This window comes from Xiphophorus couchianus, chromosome 20 (assembly GCF_001444195.1).
Source record: "Xiphophorus couchianus chromosome 20, X_couchianus-1.0, whole genome shotgun sequence".
NCBI lineage: Eukaryota > Metazoa > Chordata > Actinopteri > Cyprinodontiformes > Poeciliidae > Xiphophorus > Xiphophorus couchianus.
This window is the reverse complement of record NC_040247.1, coordinates 17,262,307-17,280,207: the sequence shown is the minus strand read 5'-3', so window position 1 is coordinate 17,280,207 and position 17,901 is coordinate 17,262,307. Positions and strand designations below refer to the sequence as shown.

The 17,901-nt window shown below is 39.4% G+C and overlaps 1 protein-coding gene across 1 annotated transcript in view; it reads left to right on the top strand.

Moving 5' to 3' along the window:
• The first annotated feature begins 408 nt into the window (after nt 1–408).
• grm2a (glutamate receptor, metabotropic 2a) overlaps nt 409–17,901 on the top strand; it is a 42,288-nt gene continuing 24,795 nt past the window's right edge. The window contains exons 1-2 of the mRNA XM_028003893.1: nt 409–1,147; nt 13,960–14,707. Of these exons, the coding sequence (XP_027859694.1) occupies nt 14,180–14,707 (528 nt within the window). The 5' untranslated portion in view covers nt 409–1,147; nt 13,960–14,179. The remainder of the gene's footprint in view (nt 1,148–13,959; nt 14,708–17,901) is intronic.

Below are 17,901 nucleotides of genomic sequence, written 5' to 3'. Positions count from 1 at the left end.
CTTTTCACTCTGTGTCACAACAATTCACTAATTTGTGGTAGTCTAGTCCACACAAAGTCATATTAAATTAAATAAAACATGTGGTTCTAACATCACAAAATAATACTTTAAATACATGGAAAAAAGAATAAAATGATCTTTCAGCACACAGGTTCACTGTATAGCCAGCACTGCATGTCCGAAGCTGCTAAAGACCGTGGAAAGGGGAAAAGGTCGAGTTCCCAGGGCGCATCACGGTACCATCTGGAAAAGACCTCACACTCTTCCTGTGCTCTGCCACAACTTGTCTTCTGGTCAACAAATAGATTCACACCACTCTGGATAATAAGTCTCTAGAGTCATTGTTGTAATCTTGTGCCCTCCTCTTCCTCCACAAATAGGGGACGACTCTGAAAGACATTAATTTCCAGGAGCAGCCCAGGAGTTTTAAAAACAGAAAGCGCCTCACAGAAGCTACATTACGCTCTGAAATACTAGTTGTAATCTGGCACCGACCTCCAGCTAGGCGAGGTACAGGGCCGCTCCTCCGTGAGGAAATCTCTGTTCTGATGTGAAAAGTCTGTTAGGTTTACGGTTCCCCAACATTTGTTCAACAACTGATATTTGAAAACACAACCGGCGGGTACAGAAGGTTTTGCATGCAAGTAGGGTGAAATCCAACTTTGTGCAACAATGCTCCACTTGACCAGCGCTAAATTAGATAGATGCGATTAGAAGAATCCCGGATGTGATTTGATCATTTCTGATCTCCGTTTTTGCGTTGCATGCAACAAAGTGACCGCCCTGTTTTGCAGGATGAAACAGTGGGCGTCTGTTCCGATTGCTTTGTAGCGCGCTGAAGAAATGTGACTTTTGAAGGGCTCTTGGCAGGATCGGTACCTCCAGGAATCCAGCAGCGCTCTCTGTTTAAGTGAGGCTGTTTTTCAGCACCGCGGACAGCTCCTGGCGTGCGGCTCAGCTGTACGCGCCTCAAACTTGGGGCAGCAGGCAACAACACTCGCCCCCCTCTTTCACTCATTCACCCGACTCCAGTGTAATCCACTTGTTTTGAGTCTAACAGGACAAACAGCGCTGCGGAGGATATGCGCTCCGTGTACACTGTGCATGCTCTGCACAACAGCGCTGGAAAGAGTGGACTCCCGCACAGGTAAGAAGATGATAAATACGTTTAATTTTCGGGTTGTTTTCCCCCTTTTCTGAACTTCAGGTGGTGATTTGCTGAGGACTTAATCACTCTTAATTGATGGGATCCGTCCACTTTGTCATTGCTTGTGCTAGAATTTATTTAAATTAAATTAAATCTCAATGACGATTTAGAATCAGACGATAAAAATGGTTAACGGATGCATGCTTTGCAGGAATGCACGTATATTTTCTAAAACTATTTTACACTTCCTTTTTCTCAGTCTTCTTTATGTTTTGTTTTATCCCTACATCTCCCCCTCCTACCATATATATATATATATATGCACATCCTCCCAAATGTGATGCAGAAAAAAAACAAGCAAAAAGGCGAACCAGAACCGCTCATTAACCCTGACACCTCCTAATGTCGCTCATTTTACATATCACCCAGATCAATGTGATTAAAAGACTCCAAACACTTCCAGAAACTCAATTAGTTAATTAGATATCGTTTGAGTGGAAAGTGGCATTATTCATAAATAAATTCAAAATAGCCTTTTTAATAGCTGTATCGATGTTTTTCCTCGGAATTACGTATTTTAATGAAGCCAATTAAACTGCTATCGCTGTAGATAATCGTCGCGGATGAGCAAATTAGAATAAGAACAGTGTAGCGGTAATTGTGCACATAAACAGGAAGAGGTCGAGTTTCGGGTATTTTGGGGTTCTGTTGTTAATTAGTGCTGCGCGAAGCTGTTAATGGTGAAACAATATTTTGTGTAGGATTCCTTCACTCCCAAAGGCTCCATTGCTGCATGTTCCGCAGCTCAACGCGCGCTCTGATCGGCGCAGTTATTTCATACCAAGCGATTGGTGAGTTGTTTAATCAGAGATGTTCCCAGGGGTCTTACATAACCATATGACTATACGATATCCACTTTCTTAAAACTAAGAAAGTGGACAGATATGTGAGACCGGCGCTCACGTTTGAAGATGTTGGTAGTTGTAAATTATTCATCCCGTGGCTGACTAAAAGGCAAAGAAACCATCCTCTGTCATCCGCAGAATAAATCAGATTGGAAGAGGGCAGGAGGAGACAGGGGATGGGGTGGGAGTCTCATCTGGAGTCCCTAAACAGATCGATCTCACCTGCAGTTAGTTTCACTTTTTATCGCTGGTTTTACAGTAAGAGTGTGACAGGGGAACGGACATAGTGGCAGAACTTGAAAGCAATGCGAAGTTATCCACTCCGTCATCTTCTAAACTGAATCATTTACAGATACAACGCCATTTTTTTTGGCACCACTTGTAAAGATGGGTAAAATACATTAAGGAATTTGTTTATTGCAACCGCATAATCTCATGGTGAAAATTTCAGACAATGTCCAAACTTTAATTTGAGCCCATACAGTGCAGGGCAAAGAAAACCTCATGTTAGGATGTAGTAATCACTTGTTGATGCCTGTGCTACCAATCCCTTCTACCAGTCAGACAGAACTTAGTCTTTAACTTTTAACAAGGTTGGAGCATACTTACAGAGGGATCTTGACCCTCTGCTCCTTTCTTCCTGTCTTCTTCTCAGATAATCCAGCAGGTTCTCATAGGATTTCGGTCTGTGGACCAAAATGCCCATGAATGAGGAAGGCATTTTGGTCCACAGTTTTGTCAAACGGCCAAACTCTGGCCAGTTTGAGATTTTTATATCAAACTGACGTTTTTATGTCAAACTGGCCAGATGCCTCTAAAGACAACCCATATCTTGTTTCTGGGAGAAGCCAGCAGATTTTTTTTTATTTAAATTGAAGTATTTGAAGAAGAAAAGCTAGACCAATATGAAGGTTTTATATTAGTCTCATTTGACTAAAACACAATGTCCCAGTTGAAATCCCAATAGTGTTTATTAAGCCCATATCACAAACATGTTGATGTTTGTGACGGTAGAACAAAAAATAATAATAATTCAGCCGTCATTCCCAAATATTAGGTACATAGATAGTCTCTAATGGTCTTTTCTACAGTTCTCTAACAGTAAAATTTGTTTATATATATTACCATCTTCTCCGATGTGCATTTTGGAAAGATAAATAAATATCTGTCCACATCTAACATAGGCCAGTGGCCGAGAAAAAATGACTTGTGTGTCAATTTAAAAACCAGTGTAACAGAAAGTCAAGGATTTGCTAATAAGAAGTTCTTAGAAGTTGATCAAAAATGACAGTACAAAAAGAAAACACTTCAGTTGCATTTAGGAATTAACGAGTGCTAGGATTGTATGATTACATCTTCTGTCTCTTTTCTCAGCTAAATAAATCTAATAATAAATCAAAAATAATTTTTTAATCAAAATGTGCAAGTATGCTAAAAATACTTTTTAAATTAATTTTTAACATCTTTTTCAGAAGTGGCAACAAACTCTTTTGCATCTACAGTTTTTATCTACCAAAGAGGCTTATTCTAAAAAATAAAACTTAAATGCCACCGTTATTTACTTTTTCTCAAAAAAGTTTAAAAGTTCCTCACACGTGTAAAAAATGTTGTTGCACACTTAGATCTACACTCAAACAGAAACAAATATTCAGCATTGGAGCAGAAATGAACCTTGACCTTTCTACTCTTTCGGTTTCAAGTTAAAACATCAGTTTTGTTAACATCATTCAAAGCTTTTACACAGAGGCTGTATTAGCCACCTGCCTCTCTGCATGAAGACCAGCTCTGCTCCCATCAAACCTGACAGCTTAATAGGTTAGTCTTACATATGGCTGAACACACACACTCACACACTGATGTGAAGGTGATGCACATTTTGGTCGGATTTTGTCATCCATGCGAAGCCTAGCGTGCGCTGCGAACCTATAGCATTTATTTTTATTTTAAAATTTGCAGTGTTTCTCCAACAGTACGGCTAAAAGACAGCTGCTCCAATCAACCTGATTGCGGGTGTGCCATGGCAACCAACAGCTGAAAATATATGTTGGCTTTATTTTTAAAGCATCCACAGGAGTGGAAATAGTTACACTGTCATTATAATTCCTATTACCTATACAATTTAAAATGTAAAATATCCACACAGAGCTCCTTTGGACAAATGCTCGACACTGTTTTTCTGATCATGTCACTGGAGATAACTTAACGAAGCCAGAAGCGTGATGCATTGGACTAAAGCAGGGTTCTGCCTTGTGCTACTCAAGCGGGAACATTCGATCATGGACTTATTCAGGTGAAAGCACAGAAAAGCTCACCATTAATTAGTAATGTGAGTCCTAAGTAAGCTGCACTAATAATTTACATTGTGAGTAAAAACCAGCTGTTGCTGGCTCGCCCAGCTTCAGCTGCTCCATGTTTCTGTCTATAGTTGAAAAGGGATCAAAAAAGTTCAGCTGCTTTAAAAATACTAGTAACAAATGAATGCTTGTGTTGCTAATTATTGATGCTGATCATGAATCATGAGAGTAATAGTTTTAAACAGAAGCAGGAGCGTTGCATGCTTTCCAGAGTTACAAGCAAAATTCAACAAGTCAAATAAATTGAATCATTCAATCTATAGAAATTATTGTTACACTGGATTGCCTTTAAAATGTTCAGAAAAAAAACAACTAATTGATCTGAACTTAGTATCTTTCATCCCGTTTTCAAACATCTGCTTTTCGTGGACTTACAGGTTTCACCCTCTGGGCAATTCTTGATGAACCCCAACTCTACATAACTTCCTCTACGTTTTGTAAATGCCCAAATCTCCAGCAAACAAAAAAACATATTTAAAAGAAAATGTGCTTCAAACATTAGCTTTGGAACTGAGTGTGTCGTTGTTTACGTTGTGGCTGCATTTGCCATTCTGAGAACTGATAGGAGTTTTTTTCTTACACCAGAGTTTATCATTAAAATGTAAAAGAAACCTTAACTGAGGCAATGCTACAAGGAATAATGTCCACCTGTCTCTTTTCATTTTGTGATATTTGTGAACTATCTAACTGTTTAATGTGTGTCCTTCATTTCTCTCAGTGACATGAGACAAATGTAAAACACTTTTGCTGCACTTTACAAGCATTTGTATTTGTGCTTTTTATCTAGGATTCATAAGACATTATCATCAGTATAGGCAGAATTTAATTTATTTTGTTATTCACAAGTTTGACCTGCCTTTTGCTCAGCAGAAATTACACGTCTACAACACATCAGTTAGGATTCAACGGGATTAATAGCAAAAAAATATGATGAGAGATTTAAAGTTGTATGCTTTGTTTTCAAACCATAGACTGTCTCAAATGCTGACAATACACCAACTCACCAAATAATCCTAGCTAAAAATCAGTGATTTGTTGCTTTTTAAATATTTGTTATGACTTTGATCAACATTACATTTACTGTAGTCTCCAGTAGGACAGGCTGTATATAAAATGTGTTTTAAATCTATTCAGGAACGATGCTGGGGATCAGCATCCCAGATGCATTATTTACTGCAGGGATGAGCTAAATTGAAATGAAAGCAGCTAAAAGGAACAAAATGACCGACTGAAATAGAGATGAGGGGATACCGTGTGACAGTGGGATCTTGTAAAAATATCTCTCATTATGCACAGAATGAAACTCATTTTACATATACAAGACCTAAATTAGAAAAAGATGAAACAGCTCCGTCCGAGCTGCAATTCCCGTCCTGGCACACAGATTTATGGTTATATAAATGGCAAAGTTTTGTCACGGAAAAGCCAAATGATTTCATGTTTTTTAATGTGTAAACTAATTTAACTTCAAATCATTAAGTATTCTGGTCACACTGGAGCACTTCTCCTAATTTTTCCGGCCGCTTTTTTTTTTTTTTTGGGATGGTGGAAGCTGCAACAAAACCTTCTCAAACAAAGGAGTCTCACTTTAGCACCACATTTCAGGGCAATCACTGGGCTCCCAGTAACGAGTGTTCAGACAAGAAAGAGAGTGAATGGCTGTTTAATGAGTCAAGTGGTAACGTGAGAACCTAAAGAAGGGATTCCCGTCAGCAGGTGTTTGAAGAAGAAAGAGGAGAGAGAGGTAGAGCTCAGCCAGTAACCTGCGAGGACAGGAGGATATAAACATAAAGATGGCGGCACAGCATAAAATTTGCTGTACCTTTGATCAGATGTGTCAAACTGAAGGCCAGAGGGCCAAATCTGACCTGCTATAAGTTTTTATGTGATCCTTTGGACTCTAGAAGGACGCCTGGATAGAACGATAGCAGCTGTGTGCTAAATTATTTTATCATTCAAATCAGAGCAGTTTTTATCTGTACACTGCCAAATTAAATCAATGTGAAGAGGTATTCAGTGTTATTTAAGAAGTTCTCAACAAATTCATTTATTTTTTAACATTTTAATATTTTAGTAGTTTGATAGTAAGTAGTTTTATCAATATATGCTGCCACATCCTGAATGGGGAGAATCATTTCTCTGAAGGAACAGACACGTTCCTCACATGTAAATACAAACAATCATCCACAAGAATCCAGAGGTCTAAGACAATGTTCAATAAAAAAAAAAAAAAAAATTTAATAATTAGGATTCTAAAAATATACATTAATGAATACATGCATTGTATGTAGAAAAGCATCAATTTCATACATGCATGCTGCAGCACATAATGTCATTGTGGAATTGCCCAAATGAATTTGATTGGTCTGAATTTGACTCTTTGTGACATTTAGCCAATCAGACGCTAGACTTCATATATGAGAGTTCAAAGTTACAAATGGTGTAAGAGTGCAGCATAATGATGATGACGTAATTGATTTAGTACTAAAATGTAAATGAAAATGTAATAAATTTCACATTTATTATTGCCTAGTTTTTACAAGGCATTGAAAATATGCAGATATATATGAATAATTTATTTGAAGTCATCATTTTTATAAATAATTTTTATTCAGCTAGTAATTTATTTATTACGTTTTGATCGTCTTGCACTCTTTTCCAGAATGTCTCAAAATATCCATCAAGTTTAACCTTTAACTTCCACCTCATTCTCTAATTGGTAGATTCCTAAATGGCCTCACAGGAAAAGGTCAGTGTTTGTGTTTGTAGAAGATGTTTCGTCATGTTAATGATGTTGCACTGCTTATCACTGAGTCTGCCTATTGTCCCTTATTATACCTAGATATAAATATCTGGTTGCTTAAGTATGCTCCAGATTTCTCAGATGCTATCAGAGAAATCTTTGTTGATTCGTAAAAGTTAAATGTATCATAAAAAGCTTTTGAGAAATGGATGTGATTTTGTTTGTGTCACTGGAGCCCAAAAGTATGTAATATCAAGTGGTTACAAAGGGCCTCCACCTCTTCCTCGTTGACAGCAGCCCCATTCCACCATGAACAAGATCAAGGAGTTTTAGAAATAACACGGATACATTCTAGTCTTAAAATGAAGTGTTAACATGTCTGCTCCCAGTAGAGTGGTTCACTTCAAAACATATTTTAAGAGTATTGATCCACAACCTTCCCAATTGTCAAAATGCCTTGAAATACGTATAATTTATGCAATGGGAGATTTTTTTAAAAGTGAATCAAAGATTAAATTTTTCTGCATTTTTGTCAGTTTATAATTATGAAAAAAGTCATGAAGAAAGTCTTGTTTTCCACATCCTTACCAGGTGCTGTGTTTAGGTGCTATCCATTATTTCAACTGGATTTGATAATCAGTCTTTAGACGAACATATGTGGACAATCAATTGATAATCTTACTAAGGGGTTGCAATGTACTAGTTGGTAGCACAGTTGCCTTGCAGCAAGAAGGTTCTGGGTTTTAATAATCACCTGGGGTCCTTCTGCATGAAGTTTACGTAATCTTCCTGTGCATGAGTGGAAGTTAAGGAGATAAAAGTGACATTGAGTGAAAAAGTGTGCTGTGCTCACAACAGCAAGTAACTAAACTTAGCAAAAAAGTAAGGAATGTATTTTTGACTGATTAATGTCATTTTTTATAACAATGTTTCTTACTGCTCCTAAAACACCTGTTTCCAGATTTGCCAAGAAGCATTGCTAGTTGACCAAAAAAACACATGTCCATAGTTTTTGTGCAGTTCCTGTCTGTGGTTACACCAAACCTAAAGTTGCAATTTTGACAATTACGACATTATGTTTCTTTATGGCTAAGCTCCAGCCTTTTACTGCCTGCCAATTATGAATGTGTTGAAAGCATAAAATGACCAGAAATTACATTCACTTGTCAGACCAGAAACATTAGAGCAACTATTATACCAGTCATTCCATGTTTAGCAATGTTAGCTTATGCCACGAGAGATTTTCTTTTCCAATAAAAATAGTAATTTGGTGGGATGTTGGACAGACATACATATGCACCTGCTTAGTATAACTCTCAATTCTCATTGGCACATTTTATGATTTGCAGCTTAAATCATCTATCTTTGGAAACATAATATCAAAAACCTAAATAAAAATGGGCAACATGTTTTTTGTTTTGGCTCTAGTGGCCTTTATTTGAAATTGCTATAACAGGAAAGTAGGCTAATGTGAGAGAGGGAAGACATGCAGCAAAGGTCACCAGGCCAGGAATCGAACCTGCGATGGCCGTGTTGAAGACTAAGGACTTCTTATGTGGATTGTGCTTAACCCCTGCGTCACCAAAGCACCCCAAAAATGTGCAACATGTTTAAAAGACAGATAAAAAAACAAAACAGATATTTGCTCATCTTTGCAATGTTTTTGGTCTTTTAACATGCAAAACTCACCACTTACCACTGCAAATCCCTTGCCTGGTATAAACCAGGTCCTCATAAAAGCTGTAACTTTGGAAAATGCTACCAATACAAACCATTTCAGAATCAATATTTACTCCATTAGCAAATTTGCTTTAACGTATGCTCTGTCTGAAAATCTTGCAACATTTTCTGCAAATGATATTTTATGAACTGCTTACCACCCCTGTAAATACACAAATGTGTGTTGTGAGAAGCATTTGGTGGAATGGTGTATAAATGGCTCAGTTTCCACAAACAAATCTCTGATTTTGGTGGTTTCATTTGATTCGACCAGAGAGATTTCAGGTAGAGAAAAACATCCTGATGAAAATTAAACCAATTTAAATATTCAAAGGTCATTACCAAGTTTAATTTTCTTCAGGTGCTTCCAACTTGAATTTAATTTATTGTTTGTGCGTGGCAACGTGTGCGTGTACGCGTGTGTACTTTTTGTGCCTTCCTTCCTTTTACAAACGATCATCTTCAGAGCATTCCCACCCCCACCACCAGGGACCCTTCTCTTTGTCAGCTGGAAATGTGATTTTAGGGAAGCCTGACTTCCATTACCTTTGCTTCCTCTCAGCGACGCTCCAACTCATTTCACCTGGGATCTCCTACCTGCTCATCCAGGCTTATGGCTGCACACGTACCCCGGATGACCTCCACTCTTCAACACTTTCTGTCGCCTGGGGGGATATTACCATATTAATGCTGCACTTCAACTCCTAACGGAAAATGAGTGTCATAAAAAAATCAGCATCCTTCTCAAACCTTAGCCTTATTCCTCTTTCGCTGCTGCCCACACTGTCATCCTCCTCCCTGTTCCTCTCACATCTGCCATCTTTTCTTGTAATTTTACCCCCTCCCTCCCAATTCCCTCACACAGTCTAGTTTGAAGTGTGTAAAATGCTGGCAGGCTTTACTCTCTGTTGAATTAAAAAAGGCCATATGGAGATGGCTTGATAAGGGGAGAAAGAAAAAGAATAAGAGGCATTGTTTTTCTTTAAAGTTTGAGCGCGCACACCAAATCCTGGGTGAGATTTGTCGAGTGTAAATATTACTGTTCGCCGATGTGATTTACACACACACAGGCTGAGTGATCAAAAATGGGCTAGAAACAATACCCAACAGGTACTGGATAAAAAGACAACATACAGAGAAGAGATTTAAATTCTTATTGTGTGGTCTAAGCCAGGCAACTTCTCCAGATATCTTCTCCATTGAAGGCTAACATATTTCGATGCATATAGCGTTTTGCTATTCAGTCCATTTTTTCACCACCTTTTGTCACAACCGTAGACTTCTTATTTGGATTTTATGTGATAGAGTGAAGCATAAAGTTTAGCTGTATGAACAGGTTTGAAGGATTCTGTGTTTTCAGATTTGAGCTGAATTGTCCTCTAAATATTCAAACGTGTAAAAAACAAAACCAAGCAAAGTCACGGATGAATTTCCCAGTTTGAATTGTATCATTACTGACATTAAAGAAGAGTAGTGGACAAAGACAATGTAGAAAATGAATCCACTTGCAGGATGAAGTGTTATTGCCAATATGAGTTTTGTTTTGTTTAAAACACCTGCATTTGCAGCTCCCACTTTGGGATTTTATTACTTGTCTCGTGCGGTTTCATACGCTGTTGAGCCATTCTGTGAGAAAACACAGTCCTGCAGCATTAAACTGGTTTTATAGTCATGTTAAATTGTTGTCATCAGTGTTTATTTATAACACCAGGCCATAGGTGTGACTAAACCTGATATGAACGTGCGGTTTATTGAAGAGGAGTTTCACTTGTTGAATAGCGGCTGAGAGAGCAAACGGGAAAGTCTAAGATCCACGCTGTTATTTTGAGCAGAGCGAATAAACAATCTTCTAATATTAAACGCCTCAGACAAGAAATGCGTCATGTGACATCTGTCTATTTACATATAGAAGTTTTTTTTTCCCCTCAAACTCTCATTGTTTGAATAACAAGGACAAGCGACCACATTTGTGTTGCAATTTAATATCTAAACATTTCTAAGTAGAGGTTTGCATTTTTCAGCTGTTACGCTTGGGGCTGCCTGCTTTTTAGAAAGCAAAAAGTCTTGGTAGGAGTCTCCTCACTCTGGTCAGGGTTCCCAGCTCTCCCACAAGACCGTGGACCATGCATGATCGGGCTGGCCCACTTGTCCTGGTCTGTCTTCCACTTTCTCTTCATCCCCTCCATCTCCTGGCATGTTTCCATGGAAACAACAGTGCAAAAAAAGAGGGGGCTGGGGAGGTGAGAGAGAAAGACAGAGAAATCCCAAAGAATTGCACTCTGACTCCTGCTGAGTGTTTTATGTTATTGTAATTGGTAAGTCTATATTTTTTAAATGGAAAGAGAGAGAAATACAGCCATTATTATCGCTCTGCTCTATTTTCATAATCTCCCATCAATACAGTTAATTACTACTTGTCAACCTCTTTGCCTTGTTGGGGTAAAAAGGATACAAGACAGACCGTTCTGGCTTGATAATTTACTCAGATAAACTTCTTAACACTCTGTCTAATTAAGCCTCTGAGAATTGTGGCGACTGACACCGGGGACTAGCAGCATAAATCCCCGATTTACAACTAAAACTATGTACACAGTGTGTGTGAGCTTTCTTTCTGGTGGGTTTGTGAGAGAACAAATATGCATTCTTAAGTGGGAGCACGTATAAAACCCTGTTACAACACGCTCATATGAAAATCTCCTCTAGCATCAGCGCACATATAGATAATTGGGGTTTTTCTCTCCATCATCAGCAGAACAGCTCTCATTATTCACGACTGCAATGCAAACCTCTGGCTATTTATAGCTGCTGTTCACCTGTAGTCTTCATATCATACCTGGGTGTCAATCATGGGTTGGATTTACAATTAAAACACTCCGAAAGAGTCCCAGAGGTAAGAGCTCAGTTGAAATTATGGAGATGAACAAAATGAGACACATTTATTTAAGAATTTAGGACGTGTATGTGCTGTTCATATAAATCATATTGATTTTCAGAAAAAAATAAACTGAGTGCTTTTTTTGTAGGCAATGCCCTTTGGCAACCTTGGTAAAGTTGTGTAAAATCCTATATGAAGTTCCATTACAGCAATATAAACTGACATTGAACCATTTAGAAACCTTAAATTTGAAATAAACAAATATCTAATATTGACCCATGTTATTTTTTCTAGTAGAGACCACCAGAGTTTTGTTAAAATTGCCTGAAATTTTAAATAGTCCATAATACCATGGACAAGGTTCTTGGATCCTTTGGAAGATAAATGGGCCACAGAATCATAGATTTTCTACCATCTCTAGTACTGAATACGAGGTGTTTTTCTATATATTTACTCATTGCTTTTTTTTTTTTTTTGCTTGGAGCTGATTTTAGTAATTTACCTTCTTCTTTCTCTATTTAATTTTTCTCTTTGTTTTACATGAAGTATTTGTGTTTGGAAGACGGTAAACAGTTGATGTGACATGACAAAAAAATTCCCTGAGGATACGTTTTGTTACGGCTGCAGCTTGTTGTAGTACAGGAGTGAGGGAGTGTTCAGTCATGTGATCATAAAAGAGTTGTGCAATCATCTTCCTTAGAAGAAAAGTGAAATGAGGTCACAGACCCAATAAAGCAGCGAGAGGAGAAGCCAACAATTAAAATACGACACAGGTCTTCTTAAACTGGCCATTTGCAAAGATTACAAAGACTCCAGAAAACCATCCAGGGAATGTTTGTGCTTTCTTTAGCATACTAGCATTGAACTTTGACCTTTGAGTTGACAGAACTCTGAAGCTTCTGTCAAAACCTATTAATGTTGCTATGCAAAGTACAGTCTCTATAACAACATTTTAGCCTAGTAAATGTCTGCTAAAATGGCACAGCCTATGTTTTCAGCTAACACGTTGGACATGTCAAGAGGAAACGAATCGATTAATATATTAAAACAAATGGTACTTGAGCAACGATTGAAGCGATTCAGTTCTGCTGAGTTTATGAAATTCCATTTCCGCTTATTCGAGGTATCATTTCTATATTAGCTGCATTTTAACTTGGACCTAAATGTTGAGCTATGAGCTAAATATTTACAGCAACCTAAGTATGTAGTTAACAAGCTAAGTATTGAGCTGGAAAATTAAATGTTTAGTTTGGAAAATAAATATTTAGTTTGAAACTAAATATTTAATTAGCAAAATAAATATTTAATTTGGAGCTAAATATTTCACATGTAAACAAAATATTGAGTTTTAAAGCTAAATGTTTAGCTCAGACTTAAGCATTTAGTTTGGAATTTAGCTAGCTTATGTTTAGCTAGTTTATGTTTTTATTTAAATATTTAATTTAAAAGTTAAATAGTTTGTGAATTAAATATTTAGTTTGGAACTTTGACATTTATAAATGTATAAATAAGTTTAAATGTGACTGAAAAATGAACTTTTGCATTTTTTACTTAGGCTATATAAACCTAAATATTGCTGTTAATTTCTTACTGTGTGACTTTAGAAATTGCACCCCATATGTGATGTTCAATAAACTAAAACTATTCTTTTAGTTTCTCCACAATGTTGTCTCTGGGTTTCTTCTGTGTTCCTTTGTCTTCATGATGCTGTTTGTTCACCAAAATCCTCTAACAAACCTTTGACACCTTCACAGAACAGCTGGATTTATACAGAGAAAAAAATCACACACATTTGCTCTCTGCAGGCTAGTAAGGTGATTTCTAAAGGTTGGTTTTGGCATTTTACGAAAGGATATCAGAGTAAATTGGGCTGAATACAAATGTGAAAAAGACTTATATTTTCTTTGTAAAAAACAAAACAAAAGAAAACGTTTAACTTGTTTGGGATTTATAGTAGTCAAGACTGCAGAGAAAAAAAAGTGTCTATTTAAAGTAGATTAATGTGTGATATGTAAGTTTACAAATACACCCTCATTTATTCCTCCTGTCACACCAAACTGCATAATTCACAGAAATATTGATTTACTCATGCAGATGTTGTAAAATGTTTCCACTGAATGAGTCTGTCTCTGGCAGACACAGTGTCTGTGAGACAAAGGGATCATTGTTCTTCAACTCCAAAGCTCTGACTGAAACTCTCTCTGTTTGATCTGCAGGCTGTAATCTACAAACGCTCAGAAGAAGAGACGGACGAAAGGGATGGCGGCGATGCTGTACATGGCCTCTGTCAGAATAAAAACAACTGCGCTTTGAGATTTGCTGGTGCTGCTGCGCCTTTGAGATTTTTTTTCTGTCAGTGGTACCATCATCAGCTCTGACCAGCCCCTGAGCAGACCCCACAGGCAGGAGGACAGTGTCATTGTTTTCTCCAGGGACATGTCATTGGGGAAATACCCCATGTGGGGGGTGCGCCCCGTGCCCCGACCCCTCTGGCTGTCCCATCTCAGCCTGCTCTGCTTATGCGTTTCCGTCTTTACCCGGGCAACACACGGCCTGCCTGTGGTGGCTTATAACACAGACTCCAAGAAGGAGATCACCCTGGAAGGAGATCTAATGATTGGCGGCTTGTTTCCTGTGCATCAGAAAGGTGAGGGGTTGGAAGACTGTGGGAAGATCAACTCACAGAGAGGGATCCAGAGACTAGAGGCTATGCTGCTGGCCTTGGATGAAATCAACAGGGATGAGCGGATCCTTCCTGGGATCAAACTTGGAGCCCACATACTGGACACCTGTTCCAAGGACACTTACGCTCTGGAGCAGTCTCTGGAGTTTGTCAGGGCCTCCCTCACCAAAGTGGACGACAGCGAGTACACATGCCCCGATGGTTCCTACGCCATTCACGATGACGTCCCTCTCGCTATCTCTGGGGTCATAGGAGGCTCCTACAGTGATGTCTCTATCCAGGTATGCGTATGTGATTAATTTTATCGCTTTTACTATAAGATGGCCATTTACAGACTCTATCAGGTGATTCTTGCAGCTACTGTGGGCTGGAGAGAGAAGACAGAAAACAGGATTAAGCTACGAGTGTGAAATATTATAACAGCCCACTTAGACTTAAATACCCCTCGCAATTACCCTTTGCAAGATCTTAACACTGGGACTTAATGAGTATCAGTTTCACAGGAGGATCTGTTTACCTGACACAAATGTGCCTGAGTGATCTAATTTAGAGAATCTCTTTCTCTTCCCCTGTAATTTACACTTTGGCAATGGTCCTGTCAGAGGCAAACGTGGTACAGATGTTGCACTTGGGACTGGCTGACAGGATGACTAGCGACAGCCTGATTACGCTCTGCTCCTTTTGGCTCATTCAGGCCGATACGAGGAAATCTCTGCTAATTGGCTCTCCGAATCCTTGGCTGTAATGTAGTTTCTACATCAGTGCAGTTCCAAGTCATTGTGAAGAGGAGACAGTGTGTCCTTTGGAAATGAGATTTGTAAATATCCACAAATATGCATGCTCGAAATCATTAAGGCAGAGACATCATCATCCTGACTCAGCCAGCCAGAGGACAAAGTCTTTCTCGCTCACTTCAAAAGCATGCTTCACCACACTTCAGCTGCAACAGCCTCCTGTTCCAGATATACGCTTCTTTAAAGAAAGGAACATACTTTGACCCTCCTAGAAATATAATTGGATTCAGATCACTTTTAAACCAAAGATTATGATGTAACCATGCCTGTGGCTGTCTGCTTCCCACTGTGAGTAGCCAACAGGCTTCCAGAGGCATTCTTTTATACAGTTCTGTCAAGTGTCAAGGTAACTGGATGGTTAAAACAGAAACTCTTCTAATCTTAAGTGGCATAGAGTCGACAAGGTGTCAGATATTTTAACATGATAGCATCCGCCACGCCCCTGCGCCGACGGCAGCAGCTTTAACTGCTCATCCAAGGCGAGCTGAATCCATTCTTTCATGTTGTTTATCCCACATTCTGGTCCTACCATCTGACTGTTGCAGCTGAAATTGAGGCTCATCAGACCAGGCAATGTTTTTTCAATCTATTTCCCTCCAATTTTGGTGAGGTTGTGCAAACACTTTTCATCTTCTAGCAGACAGGAGAAACAGCTGGTGTGGTGTTGTTGCCCATTTCCTTCATGTTGCGCGTTCAGAGTTGGTATTCTACATACATACCGAGGTATTTCCTGGTAAAATACCTCGGTTGTAATGTGTCACGTCAAAGCAGTCTGCAGATTCTCCTCTGACCTTTGAAATTGACCTTTGATATTGTTGTCCACACAACTGCTTCCCATTGCTCCATTTCAAACCACTCTCCAGAAATAAGATTGTGTGAAACTCCCACAGATCAGCGTTCAAAGTTACTTAAATCTTCTTTCTTCCTCATTCTGATGCTCAGTTTTGTCAACTTTGTGAGCATTTACTGTAATAATGACAAAACAGCATGAAGTACAGTACAGTCATGAGCACACAGATCGAGGGCTCCCAGGGAAGTGATGTAAGAGGAGGATTCAGAGCAACAGTGGAAGGATTCCTGGTGAAAGGCACACAGCTTGGAAATAAAGGAGTTGATAAACGAGGTGTAATTTTAGCGAAACCCTGCATCTGGGACTCCTTAGAGACTGCCCTTGTCTTGTGGTAATTTATGGATGTGCTATTAAGAGCCTGAGGTCTGCCCGAGCTTCTATCTGTATCTTCCCCATCAGTGGGAGTAAACCACAGGACGCAGTTCTCTTTCTCACCATGAATAGCTTTCTGCACTGTGATACGGTTCTTTATCTTGGCTGGCTGGTGAGTTTGACAGTAAATACCAAACGGCCTGTGACCGCATAATTATTTTGCACATTCGTAAGGTTTTAAAGATTTGCTGCGTAAACCGTGCCCTTTACAAATAAGATGAGGTGTATCTTTTTAGACATTTTATTGCCCAGCTGATGATAGTATTACACAAAGATATGTATTTGGGGCATGGGAATGTGTGGCATTTCTGTGCTGCCCGCTGGATGCATTCTCCACATAATTTCTTTGTCCTTTCTAACTGCCTGGTTTGTGCATAATCTATAGCCTGTCAGACCTTTTGGTGAACCAGCCCCGCTGTGTGAAAGGTTACAAAGTCTGCCCCTTGGTGACAACAGCAGGTGGTTAATACAGATGAGTATATTTCACCTCAGAGGGAAGGCAGTTATAGGAAACATAACTGCATCAACCTAAAATTCCCCTCGCCGTCTGGGCAACGTAGAACATGAAGGCAGAGGATGGCAAACTGACAGGTGGTAAGAACGCAGACTGCCGTCTAAATGTGTCACAATGTCGAATTGTGTTGCTGTGCTGCTGGTGTTGTGAGGTGACAATCTCAGATATGAGGGCGGATCTGGCTCCAGGCCCGGCCGCGCTGGCGTTATACGGGCACAGATTGAGTTGAAGCGAGGAGGCGAAGTTCTGTGACGCTCTCACAGGCGAGGCCCCATCTCCCCCATCTGTGGCTGCAGCCGGGCTGTCTGGTGGCTTGGCAGAGGTGTGCAGGCACACACAGAGGGTGAAGAGCAATCGCACCAACGGATCATGTTTCACAGAAACACTGAGACAGTGACAGGCAGACGTAAGCGGGGAAGGAGAAGGAGATGGAGTGAGTCACATGGCTTCATACGCCGTCAAAACGCTTGACAAGCAAAGCCTGGATCTTATAAACAGTTAGAGGGAAGTCTGTAGTGCCATCTGGACAGTTTGGGTGTACTTGTAGAAAAATTTATGTGACTCAAGTATTTAGCCTTGAACATTTCCCTCATGGTTTTTCCATGGTGACCTGTTTACTACATACAGGCTCTTAATTTACGCATAAGGGCCTGAACTGTTGCCCAGAAACACGATGACCCGCTGGATTTAATCATGTTTTGCTCATTGAAAGCTTCAGTGGGGAAAGTATAAATAAAGTCAAGCAAGTTTACCATTCAGAGGTGACCCAAGGTTGCAAGAGGCACTAAGCAAAACTGAATTCAGAGGCCCTGTATTCCCTACTGTGCCACAGACCTCTTTTTCATTTTAACCAACTTCAGTGATCTAGTGAGATGCATGACTGCCCACTGCAGCAGCAGAGCCCAGAATGTGATTAAAAAAACATGAAATCAGGCCTAGACTGCA